This window comes from Eptesicus fuscus, chromosome 18 (assembly GCF_027574615.1).
Source record: "Eptesicus fuscus isolate TK198812 chromosome 18, DD_ASM_mEF_20220401, whole genome shotgun sequence".
In the NCBI taxonomy this organism is placed as follows: Eukaryota; Metazoa; Chordata; class Mammalia; order Chiroptera; family Vespertilionidae; genus Eptesicus; species Eptesicus fuscus.
Window position 1 is genome coordinate 37,764,548 of NC_072490.1, and position 16,127 is coordinate 37,780,674.

The 16,127-nt window shown below is 50.5% G+C and overlaps 1 protein-coding gene across 1 annotated transcript in view; it reads left to right on the plus strand.

Annotated features, from left to right (window-relative positions):
- SRGAP3 (SLIT-ROBO Rho GTPase activating protein 3) overlaps nt 1-14,824 on the plus strand; it is a 234,288-nt gene extending 219,464 nt beyond the window's left edge. Inside the window, exons 19-24 of the mRNA XM_054708117.1 lie at nt 754-934; nt 1,905-2,054; nt 4,035-4,362; nt 9,475-10,294; nt 10,983-11,224; nt 13,475-14,824. Coding sequence (XP_054564092.1) covers nt 754-934; nt 1,905-2,054; nt 4,035-4,362; nt 9,475-9,888 — 1,073 coding nt within the window. The 3' untranslated portion in view covers nt 9,889-10,294; nt 10,983-11,224; nt 13,475-14,824. The remainder of the gene's footprint in view (nt 1-753; nt 935-1,904; nt 2,055-4,034; nt 4,363-9,474; nt 10,295-10,982; nt 11,225-13,474) is intronic.
- Nucleotides 14,825-16,127: the final 1,303 nt, after the last annotated feature.

A 16,127-nucleotide genomic window follows, 5' to 3' on the forward strand; every position in this document is an offset into this window, starting at 1 on the left:
TCTGATGCCTCTTCCTCTTCTTAGAGGGACACCAGTTCTATCAGATTAGGGCCCCACCCTTTTGATCTTATTTAACCTCAGTTACCTCCCAAAGGCCCCATCTCCAAACAATGTCACATTGGGGGTTGGGGCTTCCACATATGGGTTTTGGGGAATACTGTTCAGTGTAAAATGATGAGCTTTGAGGAAACCTTAAAGCAAGCATATCAAACTCAAAAGGCTAACATGGGCCAAATAAATAAGGCATGCAGCCTGAGGACCAAGAGTTTGACATGCTTGCCTTAAAGAGTTCTTAAAAATGTGTGTAACGTTTTGCATAGATGGGATTCCACATACACTTCCTGTTTAACTTCCCCCAAAATAAGAATAACTAAAAGTATTGTAAGTGGACAAAGAGGGAAACAGTTCATGGAAAAATGGAAACAGAATTTGATTTAAGGGGTAGAAGGAAAATAAATTTCTTACAATGTTGTTAGGTCTTTTTAAGATAGAGAATAAAAAGAGCAGTGGAAAATAAGGACATGTATGTCAGCCCCCTCTTTCCATTTTTGAGAAGTTAGGTGGCCTGCCTGAGGTCACAGCCTGGGAGAGTGGCTCTGAGCCTGGAACCCTGGGGTCCTGACCCCAGCCCACGCTGTTTGCACTGGGCTTGCTGTCTGTGCTGCCCCCTAGAAGCCAGGGCCATCTGAGCAAGGCTCCCGGGCTGTCCTTCTGCTGACCTTATGGATGCTCTTCTTCTTCCTTTCCTTCCAGAAGTGGAACAGATTGAGGCCATCGCCAAGTTTGACTACGTGGGGCGGTCCCCACGTGAGCTGTCCTTCAAGAAGGGGGCCTCGCTGCTATTGTACCACCGTGCCTCGGAGGACTGGTGGGAAGGTCGTCACAACGGCGTGGATGGACTCATCCCACATCAGTACATAGTCGTACAGGACATGTGAGTGGGAGCTGGGCCCTACTGTGAAGAATGCCATAATCGATTAGTGATGTCTAGAATGGGCACAGGAAGGGGAGTGCTGGGTCATATACCAGGGATGTGCTCTCTCTGATATAATTACCCTTGGTCTTCTAAGAACAGATCCCCTTAAATGGTGATCCTGTTAACAAATAAGCAAACTGCTCACGCTTCAGAGCACATGGAGCCAGCCTGGGTGCCCTTGGTCCCCTTCCTGACCCACCTGGCAGCCTCCAGAGCACTCATCACCCACATGGTTCTCAGTGTCCAGTGGATCTTGCCACATGCCTTCACTCTCCTGGCCTTCCCTGTAGCCAGTGGCCAGCCCACCACCCCCTTAACTGCCCACCATCCTCCACCCCTGAGGTGGCGTTCTCAGGGGACAGCAGGAACAATCATCCCCTCATTTCCAGTTAATAGGGTACTATTTTGTATTAAGGTATAATTGACATATAACATTATATTAATTGCAGGTATACAAGATAATGACTTGACATTTTTATATATTGCAAAATAATCACCACAATAAATTTAGTTAACATCCATCACCACATATAGTTACAATTTTTTCATATGAGATGAGAACTTTTAAGATCTCCTCTTTTAGCAACTTTCAAATATGCAATGCATAAATAATGTGCTACTTAAATATGCTGTACATCACATCCCGAGGACTTATTTATTTTGTAACTGAAAATTTGTACCTTTTGACCCTCTTCACCTATATCACCTCTCCCCTCCCGCCCCCACCCCACCCCCACTGCCCACCTCTGACAGCCACCTATCTGTTCCCTGTATCTATAGGTATTATTTTCTTTTAAACAATTTCAGGGCACAGGAGGTGGCTCACCCAGGGTTGTGGGCGTACCTTAACCCTGAGGTGTATGTTGACCCAGCAGAGCCCAGCACATCCTCTGGAGCACTCCCAGCTCACATCTGTCCTTCTCCCCAGGGATGATGCCTTCTCCGACAGCCTAAGCCAGAAGGCGGACAGTGAGGCCAGCAGTGGGCCACTGCTGGACGACAAGGCCTCCTCCAAAAACGACCTCCAGTCCCCCACGGACCACATCTCGGATTACGGCTTTGGGGGGGTGATGGGCCGGTAGGAAACACGGATTCATTTTTTTTTTCTGCTAGTACCACGCCTGTTGGTATCTGATTTGGGAAAAACAAGGGGGCAGGAGGGAGAGAAGTAGGCTGTTGTGGCCCCTGTTCCCCACAGGTGATACTGAGCACACCTGGGTGGGGCAGAGGCTGTAGAGCAAGGAGGAAGAAAGACATATCTTGGCCAATCAGTGCTTTTTATTTAAAATAATAATAATAAATGGTGGGGGAGAGAGTTACAAACTGGCAAGTATTTTTCCAACTTCTCTCTCTAGTTCTTGCACCTCCTCCACTTTCTGTTGAAGATCCAAGTAGTTATATTTAAAATTGTAAAGCTCATATACTCCCTGAAGTGTGCTACATAAACAGAAGACTCACACCCCCTCAAGTGTGGGGAAAATTGACACTCGACTCCACCCACTTATCTGGTGGGAGCACATTTGCCAATTTCTTTACTCTCCATGTGTGGGCCAGGCTGTGTCACATGACCTTTCGGCCAAGAAGGGAGCTGTGCTCCTTATTCTGCATACAGGTGTGGTCCAAAGTATGTGGTACTTTAAAAACTAATAATATTAAGGAAAAGAAAAGAAAGGACCAAAAACCGGACAGTTCTCACTGCTTTCCTAATGAGGTTCTCAGAATGTAATTTTCTTTGTTTACTCGGTGGAGAGGTCAGGGGACCAGCCTACACATATGAGTATTTGCAAATAGAGCCAAAAAATTCCGTCACAATGGAAACATACAATTATGAATTTATTTCAGAAGTCCCAGTGCCTCCTTTAGCATATTCTATTCAGTGGAGACAACAGTTCGGGTCCTGGGAGAGATGATACAGTTGGGAGGGAAAGTGGAAAGCTGGGGTAGGTAGAGGACAAAGTCATGGTCCCTTGATTTCTAGGGGTGGGGGGCATTTCTATCTTCTCCTGCCTTAATTTTCCCCTCCCTCCCTCATCTACTTCCTCCTTGTCCTTTTTTTCTCAATACCTCTTCCTCTCCAGCGCCTCTGCTTTGGTCCTGTTGGGGTACCCACAGGCAGTGCTTAGCTTGGCTGGTGGCATTAAGATCTAAAGCGCTGCTGACCCCATTGAACTTGGTCCCCTGGTTGAAATCCATTCCAACACTCTGTCCCCGCTCCCCACCCCCTGGGTACTGCAGCTTCCCTCCCTCTTTGGTGGCCTCCATGGGATGTAGCAAAAGCTCCAGTAGGTGGAACCTTTTATCTTCAAAGTGCTTTCACACCCACTGAACCTCCTTCAAAGGTGGGCAAGGAATATTATGCCCATTTGACAGGTTAATAAAATGGGCCTCAGAGAGGACCCTGGGAAGTCTGTGACAGCAGGATAAGGACTCATCCTCATGTGTCCCTTTTGTCCACACGCATGGAAGGCATGTTCAGTGATGCACTTTTCCCTCTTGGATGACTTGTTTCCCAAGATCTGGAAAAGGCTCTTAGAAGTAGCCCTTTGCTGGGGAGGGTGGGGTGGGTAACAATACTGGGCTGTGTTCTGTTCCCAGGGGGGCCCTCTTGTGGCTTGCAGAGGAGCTGGTAACTTTGGGTACAGTAAAGCCTCAATACTCCAGACCAGTTAGAAGCCCTACAGCATCATGGCGAAGTCTGAATTGCTTAAGAACGTATCTCAAGCCCAACTAACCATCACCAGAGCAGTCTGAGGATGGAATCCTCTGGCCTTGACTTAATAGCTTCTCTGTGGAATTAGCACCACCCTCTGCAGCTTGGAAACAATGCTCTGCTTCCCTCCTGTGTGCGGGTTAAGCCTGTCCCCTGCGGGTGAGGTCCGTGCTCAGCCGGTGCTTTCGGTGCTTTCGTGTGGAATCGCAGTCTGGCTGAAGGAGGCTTTACTATACCTGGGCTAGACTAGTGACTAGTGTGTAGTGCGTAGCCTGGGGGTTGACTGACTCATTCTGATTGCCAGGGTTGACCTCTGCCCCATGCCCCTGCCCCCTGGCTCCTTTGCAGAGTGCGGTTACGATCTGATGGAGCAGCCATTCCCAGGCGCCGAAGCGGGGGCGACACACACAGCCCGCCCCGGGGCCTGGGCCCCAGCATAGACACGCCGCCCCGGGCCGCCGCCTGCCCCAGCAGCCCCCACAAAATCCCCCTCACCCGGGGCAGGATCGAGAGCCCCGAGAAGCGGAGGATGGCGACGTTCGGGAGCGCTGGCAGCATCAACTACTCTGACAAGAAGGCGCTCTCAGAAGGGCACTCCATGAGGTCGACGTGCGGCTCCACCAGGCACAGCAGCCTGGGGGACCACAAGTCCCTGGAGGCCGAGGCCCTGGCAGAAGTAAGGGCCCTCAGGAAGGCAGGCTGGGCCAGCGGAGACCCCGAGAGGGGGTGCAGGGTGGGGACCTGTGGACTGGGGGGCCACTTTGCCCTTAATGCCAGGCTTAAGGCTAAGCCAGAACACAAGATAGATAGGGAGCTGGCCTCCCACCTGCCTGCTGGCCTCCCCATGGGAATGGAAGTTGGATGGGTGCTGCTGCTGGCTAGGGTTCCTGTGAAGACTGAAGACCACCCCCCCTTTAGTCTTTAGGAATGGAGGGGCAATTCCTGTCTAAGGGAAAGGCTGGAAGCTGGAGATGTAGGAATGGCAGGTGATTCCATGAGATGGCATAACTGAGTTATTCATTCATTCATCTATCTGTTCATTCATTCATTTCATTCATTGGCTAATATTGATTGAGCACCTGTTGTGTGACAATCACTGGGCTAGGCACTGAGAGTACAATGATGACCTAGAATGGACCCAGGCCCTTCCCAATTTAGAGAAGAGAGAGACATCAACCAATAGCACAGCTGGGAGATGGCAGTTGGGCCAGGTTCTTTGAAAGAGTGGTTCATGATATTTTGAGAGCCTAAAATGTGGGGATTGCTCAGAGGAGGAGAGACTTCCTTGGGGGGTAGGGGTCTATGACCTGAGATACAGAGGTTAGGTGGGATAAATGGCTGACGCTGGGGCGGGGGTGGGGATATGACCTGAGATACAGAGGTTAGGTGGGATAAATGGCTGACGCTGGGGCGGGGGTGGGGATATGACCTGAGATACAGAGGTTAGGTGGGATAAATGGCTGACGCTGGGGTCGGGGTGGGGATATGACCTGAGATACAGAGGTTAGGTGGGATAAATGGCTGACGCTGGGGCGGGGGTGGGGATATGACCTGAGATACAGAGGTTAGGTGGGATAAACAGCTGACACTGGAAGAGAAGATGCAGCCAGAACCTTCTTGGCTGTGAGAATTGCTCCTTAGAGAGTGGCATTTGAATCCCTGGTACAAGGGGAAAGGGAAGGTTGTGGGCTTGGGAGCTGTGCTCTAGAGGAGACCAGGAAAGGTTCCCCGGGAAAACCAATGCAGAAACAATTCACCCAGCAGCTAGAACTCCTGCTCACACCCACAGGGCCTAGCTTGGCCCCATGTCCTGATGCCCACTCCCTCGGGATACCTGAAGATAGCACCGTGGCATGGTCCCACAGAGGAAGACCTGCTGGTCCCTCCGTCCTTGAAGGCTGTCCCCTTGGGGAGCATCACCCTAGCATCCACCATTACCTGAAGCTCTAATAAGAGCCAGGATGGGGAGTGGGCTCCCCAAGGCCCAGAGCCCTTAACATAAACAATCAAACACAGTGCAGTCTAGGCCAGTGTTTCCAAAAGTAGCTCCCACAGCAGACTAGTTCACAGGATGTTAATGGGGGAAGAGGGGGAAATGTGTTTTATTGTCAACCAACTTTGGGGAATTCCTGTCTGACAAAGTTGAATGACTTGTCTACAAGATTTCTTAGAACCTTTAAGTATGTTGAAGTATGTGTATTATGAATCTCCAAGAAAGAGAGAACAGGGCACACCCCATCACCCAGACTTCTTTGAGCTTTATTCACAGCGCATTCATAAGGCAAGCCTAAAGAATGAATACACTTGGGAAATGCTTTATGCATTTTTCTCCCTTTGTAAACACGTCTACACACTCTCTAATTTGATAGCTGCCATTCAAAAGCTTCTTTCATGGACAGAGGTGAAAAGGGAAAGCATGGTAGGTAATATGTAAATAGCCAAAAGGGGGCGCTAGATGGCCTCCAGCCTGCTCAGCATTGGTGCTGATTTCTCAGACTACAAAAAGGAGCTGTGGCAAGGAAATACCAAGTGGTCAATGCAGTTACTCAAAATTCTCTGGTCTCAAAATACCCTTTAGGACTTAGATTTGAACCCAGTGAAGAGGCTGTTTGGGGAACTTGCTACACTGCCATCCAAAGTGGGAAGATGCCATTTGGGAGGAGCTGAAAAGTACTCTTTTCCCACCCCACCCCCGGAAGTCCATCACCCCTCAGCACCTCTCTGCAGCTCCACTCTGGATATTATGGCCTCACCCCTCAGACTAATGCCAGGCTCCTGCCTAAACTACTCAGCTGATCTTTCTCTGAGCTTTCTGTCTTTCTGGCTCACACTCTGCCAGGGTAGAGTGGTAGTGGTGGGAGGGATGGTGGTGGAGGGGCGATAATTGCACTTTATTTATTGAAGTTTTACCTTTCAGCTCACACTGGAGTAGAGCAAACAAAGAGTAGTGATGTCAATAGAGGAGTTAATTTAAGCAGAGTGGGGTGTTGAAAGCAGGCTTTATCCCTGCAGGGTTGGGAGAAGGCAAAGATGGGGAGAGACTGCCCTCTCTCCCTCATGCAGAAGATCCCCCACAGCTAATCCTGTAGGTAAAGGCCCAAAGACCCCTTCTTAAACGAGCCAGTATTATGGGGAAGCCTAAAAGCTAATACTAGCTTTATGTTAATACTAGAGGCCCAGTGCATGGATTTGTGCACCGGTGGGGTCCCTCAGCTTGGCCTGCACCCTTTCGCAATCCAGGACCTCTCGGGGGATGTCGGAGAGCCGGTTTCGGCCCGATCTCCACAGGCCAGGTTGAGGGACCCACTGGTACATGAATCCGTGCACTTGGCCTCTAGTATGCATATAAGAGCTTTCATTAATCTCTTCCCACCCTTCCCCCTTCCCTCTGAGATCATCAGTTTGCTCCATGTTTCCATGCCTGTGCATTGAGCATCTGCCCCCTAGTGGCCATTGCGTGTCATAGCTACCGGCTGGTTGGCTGGTTGCTTAGGCTTTTATATATATACTAGAGGCCTGGTACATGACATTCATGCACTGACGGGGGGCAGGGGTGAGGGACCTCAGCCCAGCCTGTGCCCTTTCTCAGTCCAAGAGCCCTCAGGGGATGCCTGACTGCCGCAGAGGCGGGAGAGGCTCCTGCCACTGCCACTGCGCCCCTCCAGCCATCAGCCTGGCTTCTGGCTGAGCAGTGCTCCTGTTGTGGGAGCGCACTGACCACCAGGGGGCAGCTCCAGCATTGAGCTTCTGCCCCCTGGTGGTCAGTTAATTTGCATATTACCCTTTTATTATATAAGATAGACTAGAGGCCTGGTGCATGAATTCATGCACCAGTGGGGTCCCTCAGCCTGGCCTACAGGATTGGGCTGAAACTGGCTCTCTGACATCCCCTGAGGGGTCCTGGATTGCAAGAGGGAGCAGGCCAGGCCAAGGGACCCCACTAGTGCATGATTGGGCCCGGGAAGGATGCAGGAGGTTGGCCAGCTGGGGAGGGACCACGGGAGGGCTCCAGGGCATGTCTGGCCCATCTCACTCAGTCCCAATCGGCTGGAGCGTCTGCCCCCTGGTGGTCAGTGCACGTCATAGTGAGCAGTTGAGTGGCCTTAGCATATCATTAGCATATTATGCTTTAATTGGTTGAACAGCTGACCGGTCAACCAGACACTTAGCATATTAGGCTTTTATTATATAGGATTAGCTAATTATCAATAGCTCTTAACAGATCCTAAAAAGGATGGCTGGGACCTTGACTGTGGCCAGACTGGAGCCTGTCATAGGGGCCCAGGACAGGCATTAGGCCACCTGCTAACGGGAGGAGAGGTGGAGGTAAAAGAGGTGAGTATGGAGAGAGGCAGCCAGGACATCCCCAGGCTCTAATCCCATTAGTCTGACCAGACCTGTAGATTTTCCAGATTTGCCCCTGCGCAGAAAAGCAGTGAGTCTTAATAGTCATCATTGTTACTGAGGCTGTGCACAGACCTTCCAACAGTGGTTTTAAGCAGTATCTTTAATTGTCCCCTCAGTGGCCCAGTCCGTGGGTCTCTGGCCCAGCTCAGCCTGAGCAGCTCCTCTTATGTGGACCAAGGACTCTGGCTAAAGGGACTTTAAAAACCACTGTCTGGCAGTTTACAAAGCTTCATCACATCCATTGTCTCATTCCATCTTCACAATAATCTTGTGGGCTTTCAACAGATGAACAAAGTATGGTGCTGAGCAACTGAGACTTGCAAGTGGCAAAGGAGTCTTTGCTCAAAAGTCCCAGCCCTATATCCTAGCCTAGGGCTCCTAAGTTAAATGCTGACTTCCAGCTCCAGCTCCAGCACCCCCTACTGGCTGGAAGGGGAATGGAGGCCTTGGAAGAAGTAGGGATGAGCCCCAGGCTAACAAAGAGCTCCTCTGCTCACAAGGCAAGGCGGTCCTGAGCCAGCCATGATCTCACTCTATGTCATTCAAAGCTCTCTCATCCTTATGAGCTTAAATATTAAAACTTCCCAGGAAATTATGTAGGCAGATACGGATTTTTGTTGCTTTATAACACCTCCGTTTAAAAAAAAAATCAAAAGTTTCTGATTATAACAGAGAAGAAAGTAAAAGTCCCATCACTTTGAAGTGAACATTCTGATATTTAACCTCCAAGGAATTTTTCTATGGGCAAGGATTTTTAAAAATAATAATAATGGTTAGTGGCATGGACTTTGGAGACAGACTGCCTGGGTTGAGACTTAGACTGTGCGACTAACTAGCTGTGTGACCTTGGGCAAGTTACTCAACCAGCCTGAGCTTCCACTTCCTCATGTGTGCAATGACCTTAATGGTAGTTCCTACCTTATACAGGAGGGGATGGACTGAATTATTCGTGGCAGGGCTTGGCTTGGTGCTGTGTGAGCGCTTATTGTGTGCCAGGAGTCAGGCCGAGCTCTTCACAGGGACCATATCATTTCATACTCATCCAGCCCCGAGGTCTGTATTCTAATGATCTGTAATCTGAGGCTCAGGGAGCTGAGGTGACTTGTCCAAGTCATGCCCTAAAGAAGTGGCAGAGCCAGAATTTGAACCCACGTCTGTCTGGCTGCAGAGCATGCCTTTCTTAGCCAGCAGTCTGACTTGCCCTCACTGTCAGCTTCCTGTTCAGACAGAGTGCAGGTCACAGCCATGTAGGTTCCCCAACTAGCAACACCCCAGCGATTGGCCCCTGGGGAAACCTCCCTCAGATGCCCCCATGCTGCCCAGGAAGGACTGACCCCAGGCCTCCAGCCTGGGTGCTGACCAGAGCGCTCTCTGCCCCCAGGACATAGAGAAGACCATGAGCACCGCTCTGCACGAGTTGCGGGAACTCGAGAGGCAGAACACGGTCAAGCAGGCGCCAGACGTGGTGCTGGACACCCTGGAGCCCCTGAAGAACCCGCCCGGCCCCGTCAGCTCGGAGCCCGCCAGCCCACTGCACACCATCGTCATCCGCGACCCCGACGCAGCCGTGCGCCGCGGCTGCAGCTCCTCCGCGGAGATGATGACCACCTTCAAGCCCGCGCTGTCCGCCCGCCTGGCCGGCGCCCAGCTGCGCCCGCCCCCCGTGCGGCCCGTGCGGCCCGCGGTCCAGCACCGGTCCAGCAGCAGCAGCAGCTCAGGGGTGGGCAGCCCGGCCGTGACGCCCACCGAGAAGATGTTCCCCAACAGCTCAGCGGACAAGTCGGGCACCATGTGACCCGCAGGCTGGGGCGGCGCTGCCCTGGCCGCTGGGGCACACCATGGCCGGGGGCCTCTGTGACGTCCACACCCTTCCCAGTGCTCCTGGCCAGGGGTCAGCCTGAAAGAATGTCTGTGCGGAGCTGAGTGAGGCCTAGCGCTGGCCGCAGCTCCATCCAGCTGGCGGGTGTGACAGAGGCCAGAGGAGCAGGAGCTGGAGCTGGAGCTGGAGCTGGAGCAGGCGCGGGAGCAGAGCAGCCCGGCTAGAGCGTGTCCTTAGATTGTGGCAACATGTTAAACGGCTTCGCCGGCTTATCGTCACTGGAAAACGATTCTCTCGACATTCTCTCTACATACATAAATATGTGTGTATGTATGTATATGTGTGCATATATACACATATATATGTATGTATGTGTCTGTAGGTGTGTGTACATATATATATATTTATGCATCTATATACATATACTAGATCGGGACACATACTAAATGTATATAGGATCTCCTTTTTCTTTTTATGAAACTTAGATTTACCTCAGACCCATGCCACCAAACATCTCCCGCTGTTATTTGGTGGGATTTGCAGGGACTTTCCTGGGAGAACTTAGAGGCCCACAGTAACTGCGAATGAAGCAATATACCACTAAGCTGCAGAAAAACAAAAACAGTCTCCCACTGTCTCCAGAAGTCGTGGCCTTCCAGAACAGTCTGCCCCCAATGAAGGGTGGGGCAGGCAGTCCCCAAGCAGGCTGCTCCTAGAGGTGGGGAACCCCCCGTCCAACCCAGAGACCCTGCCTTTCCACCTGAAGGCCAAGGACCAACTGTACCCCCAAAGGCACGGGAGGACGTTGGCAGGAAGACCCCTGACCACAGCATCCGTGTGTTTGTACGTAGAAAAGGGGGTAGTGAGAACCTAAGCCCCATCGTAGCACAGTATTATGTGTGGTTGGGAAAAAGGGAAAAAAATAAATAAAACCACAGTGGTATGGAACACTTCAAAAACCTAGAAATGCTGTAGGAATAATTCTGGTAACTATAGAGGTTTAACTTACACAATTTTCAAAATATTTAATTTTTTTTCCTTTCCTCTTTCTACTAATTATACTGTGTCAGATGTGGAACTAAACAGGCAAGGAGGTTCTGAGTCACATCGTTTTCATTAAAAATCAGGCCATGACGCACTTTGGCTGGTGCCTCTTGCACGAAGTGCATGAACCGTAAGTGCCCAGGGCTGGGGAGGGGCGGTCCTTGGCACTTTCTGTCCCAGAGAATGCTTAGGTTGCGTTTATGCAAGTGAAATAGCTTCCCTCTCGCCCTTCCCTTCCCTTTCACCGACCTGCTCCAGAGCATTTAACGTGAGTGAAACATGGTGAAGGAATTGGGGGGTGTGATCGTCAAGCATTATGAGCAAGGCTTTCACCTCTTGGCTGGGAAAGGGCCTCTGCATCACCCTCACTCGATTCTATGTTGCTTCCTCTTTGCATCTCCTGGTTTTCCAGAGATGGCTGTTTATGGGTAATGGAACACAGATGAATTAGATTCCAACGGGACACTTTTATTCACCACCTTCGTGCCAAGCCAAGGGTTTCCTCCCCATTCTTCTCGAGCTTCATCTCTTTCTCAAGGCCTCTGAGTATGTCCATGGCTGTGGTTTGGAATAAAAAGTCCTGTGTGGCCCAGCGCCCACCCCTTGGGAGCTGTGGGGCTCTGGCATGTCCCTGCACCTCACCGAGTCTCAGTTTCCTGCTCCATGAAATGGAGATAATAAGGATAAAATGTAAATGAGTAAGCTGTTTAGAAAGCACTGTGCCAACACGATTATTCTTTTTATTGTCATTAGTAAGGTAAGTCTTTTAGCTCAAAACCATCTGAGACCTTCTTTTTGAAACCTCCTAATGGCTTTTGAGAGTAGGCAGGGGAATTTTCCTACCAGCTTCATAAGATCCCCAAGCCCAGCCCTACAGATATATCACCTACAGATGCTCGAAATTCCATCAATATCATTTCGCCCCATTAGATGAATTTTGCCTTGTCCTCTGGTCTTCCGCAAAAAGGTGACTAACCCCAGAAGAAGGGACCTATTGAGTCACTAATCCCTGGGTGTGTGGGAATGGTAAGCCCTTCTGCCTCACCTGAGGACTGACATGGAGAGCACACAGTGGAAGGAAGAAGCAAGCAAGGGCCCCAAAAGAGAATGCCAGGGAGAGGCAAAGGCAAGCTTGACCTTCCTTGTTTTGCCTAGAACCAACTGTTCTCTTAGCCCCTGGAAATGAAAGCACCTCAGAGCAAGCACCTCTGTGGGCAGTATGACGCTATCCCCATTTTACAGCTTAGAAAGAAAGCAGGGCCCTGGGAGAGGCTGTGCTCACAATGTGATCGGTGTCTGAGAGAGGGGGTCATGTCAGGCGCGGAAGTCATTTATTTGCAAGGATGCTATCCTGTCCAGCCAGGGTACAAGATATCCCATTCCTACCCCACAGATACTCCCAGACCTTAAATGTAGTTGCCTCCTGAGCAAAATGTAGCATTCTCTGCCAGGACTACCGGACGCAAAGAGAAAATTTGAGCTGACAGACCTGGTGCCTGATCTACATAACACCAGTCCAACCATGTGGCTTTTCCTCTGAATTGACTAACTTCATTTTTCTTTCCTGAGAATGGACCTGCCTTTTACTGAATTATCTGAAGGCAGAGCTGTAGCTGTGTTCTTTAAGCACCTGTTTTTCCATTGGGAAAAGGCTGATGAGCTCACATTTAGAGACGCTCACACCTCACTCATCCAGCCCCAAATCTGAGCCTTGACGCAGAACCAAATGGAAAAATACTTTCTTGCATCCCCCATTCTCTGCCCCCCCCCCCACTTCCTCATCTGGCACTCTGCATGTCTCTGTCCCTCCACAGGCACCCAGCCCCACCCACAGTCACTGAGCACTGGCATTCTCTTCCTGACTCCTGCCTGTGTTAGTCCACTATATATTGCTGTCTTTGCTTAAATGCTGGAAAGTAACTGTTAAAAATGTGAAATCGTAATTTTTAAAAAGGCGACAATTAAATTATAGCCAATGCCACTCACCAAATCTTTGCACCTAGTAGATAGTTCAATGTAAAAACAAATACGAGAAACCTAACTGTACAGTGAGTGTGGGGGAAATGTAGTAACCTAGTTCGTAGTCCTCAATATAACCAAGTGTACAAGGGGAAGTGGTGTTTACCTACTTGTTCATCACCATTACTGAAAGCTGTGCTGATCAGTTTGTCGATAACGGGCATTTTTTTTTTAAATTATTTTTTGCTTCACAGAATGATTTCTTAACCTTCGACTTATCCTGAGGTCAAGCCTTTTGTCTTTATGTGTAACCGATGTTCAGTCTATTTTAGGAATGAACCAGCAAGATGTTCATTTAAAACTGACCAAAGACAATTCCTTCCTGGTCTAGTTTCCTGGGCCCCGGGGCCCAGTCGCCGCTAAAGACCTTCCTCGGATAAAATTGAGAACAAGCCGTGCTTGCCCCACTCTCCCTCTCTCCTTTCTTCCCCCTTCCTCTTAAAGAGCTGCTCTGAGCTGTGGGATTCTATGAAAAATTCTTGCCTTTCCTTGTTTTCAGTGCTAACGATTTCTCACCTTGAAGCGCCTTTGAACCCGGACAGAGCACCAATGGGAGGGATATGTAAGCTTGGGCATTAGACTTGGGAGTCTGTCCTCTGAGGTCACCAGGCCAAGGAGCAGGAGCGAAGTGGATTCCCAAGGGCTAACAGGTTTCTATTCAATGAAGAAATCCGAGTGGGAAGAGACACAGGGAAATGGAGCCAACCTTTGGCCACGGCTGGAACCAGCAGTTCAGAGATCTGCCTTATAAACCCTTCAGAACTGGTTTGTGATGCACAGAGGGAGCCAGCGTGGGGAGGGGCCTTGACGCGGGGCTGGCTTCTCTGTTGGAGGCCCTTGGAGTGCCTTGGTGGGTATGTTTCTTTCTCATTCAGGAAGCATGAATGCAAGGGACTTCCTGTGGCCTGGCCATTACCTGGCACTCGGCGCACATCCTCGGCTGATGGGAAACCACAAGGACCAATGTAACGGTTCTTCCTCTAGGTCTTCCTAGTCCTCACTTTTCACACATCCAGAAGGTTCCACACAAGAGCAAATGCCTCATTCTCCCGAGAAACCCAGAAAGAGGAGTGGTTGGCTCACAGCCATGGGGGGCGGGGGGGGGCCCTGTTGGGCTTGGCGCTTGGCAGGGAGGAAAAGGCAGGGAGGGTGAGCCGAGGTGTTGCTTTGCTGATTTTCTGCTATGCAGAGCTAATGCTGACGTTTCATGTCAACTTCCCCGGTTCTCTGGGGTCTCCTCTCTCGTGCAGAGAATTCCCCACGTACCCAAACTGCCAGGGGAGCTGAGCGAAGGGACTTGCTGTCAGGTCGGAGTGCTCCTGGCCTCTCCGAGGTTGATCTGCCAGTGTCCCGCTGTCCCGTCCTCTGGGACTGGCCGAATGGCCAGCGCTGCCCCTTGCTGACACCTCCTTCCTGTGTGAACTGTCCCTAACAAAGCTGTTTCTTGGACCAGAACAAGCAGAACGCACTCCGCCTTCCTTAGACGAAGGCTCCACTGGAGTTCCTGCTGGGCTCCGGCTCCCGGCAGTGTGGCTGTTTACACGGTTTGGCAATAGGCTTGGTTCTGATTGCTTCAGAGTGGCTGGTCTATTTTGTTTCCTTTGGTTTCCCTCCTCCCCAAACTGTGTCAGGAGAAAAAAAAAAAATTGAAACCACCCTCGGAAATTGCTGGTTGCTTGTCCCCACGTGATGAGAAGTGCTGCCCTCTTCCAGATATTGTTTCTCTACCTTACAGCCAACGCCCGTCCTATAGAGTGTCTGATTAGATCCTCTGTCGCATATTCTGATGGTGCCTGCTGGTTTGATGTGGAGCTATCCTGTGAAATAAAACAGCTTAACTTTTCTCAAACACGCGCTCCGGTGGCTTTTTGAAAGGGTGAGGTGGCCCACGGCGGGTGGGGGGTCCCAGAGGGGTGTTCCTACCCTCCAGTCCACACTGTGTGCGTGCTTCTCCCAGGAACCATCCCTGAAATGTCCTTTCGCTCAGATCAAGGTTCCAAGGAGGACTGCTCCAACCGTAGAGCTCATTGAAGGAGGCCACTGTGGGGTGCACCCTGCAAGCAGAGCTGGAAGTGCCAAAGCAAAGGCAAGTGGGAGGAGCTGTCTGCAGAGGGCCTTCCAACGTTCCAACATAACACACGAGGCCACAGGATACTGACTTCCAGTGTGAAGGCAAATGCAGTATTTCGGCATTGTTGTCTACACACATGTGACAGAGCCCCTAAGACTATGTTGTTGTTTTTTTAACCTATTTGTGTGTGTGTGTGTGTGTGTGTGTGTGTGTGTGTGTGTGTGTGTGAAGTGTTTACTGATCACATTTCTGTCCCAGGTACTAGATTAAGCCTTTTACATGCATTTTCTCATCAAATTCTCAAAACAGCTATTGAAGGTAAGTGCCTTTTTTATGAAATTTAAAAAATATTTTTTTTATTTCAGAGAGAAAGGGAGAGGGAGCGAGAGATTGCAAGCATCAATGATGAAAGAGAATCATTGATAGGCTGCCTGCTGCACGCCCCCCACTGGGGATCGAGCCTGCAACCTGGGCATATGCTCTGACCGGGAATGGAACCATGACCTCCTGGTTCATAGGTCAATGCTCAATCGCTGAGCCACACTGACGAAGCTAAGTGCCCTTCTCAAACCCCAATCTGCAGATGAGGAAACTGAGGTCCGAGAGGTTTAGTGGCTCACTCAAGGTTAAGCTAGGAAGTGAAGGAGCCAGAACTTGAGCCTAGTCTATCTGACTCCAAAGTCATGCTCTTTCCAAGTTCACTGTATTGCCTGTCACTGAGCATGCTCAGTACACCAGGGTTGGCAGGATCTCAGGATCTCTCACCTGCCACAACAAGCAAAGTTCCAGGGCCCTTCCTTTCCGGTGAACCCTCTGGTGGACCTTCATGGAGGGGCCCCTTTGCAGAGGAGAACGAGGTCTCCTGCCAGCCTCAGGGAACCCATTATTCCCACGGTAACCACGTGATGCTCAACGGAGGCCTCTGGCTAATTCCAGGTCCCAATACTGTGCACCTGTCCCAGAGCCTCTTCTTCTTTGGGAGACCTCACACTCAGTGCCCCTCCTCAGTGCCAGCTGAGTGGGTGTCTGTTTCTTGCAGTAAAATGGGAAAAGAGGAAAGAATAGTAAGAGCCAACATGGT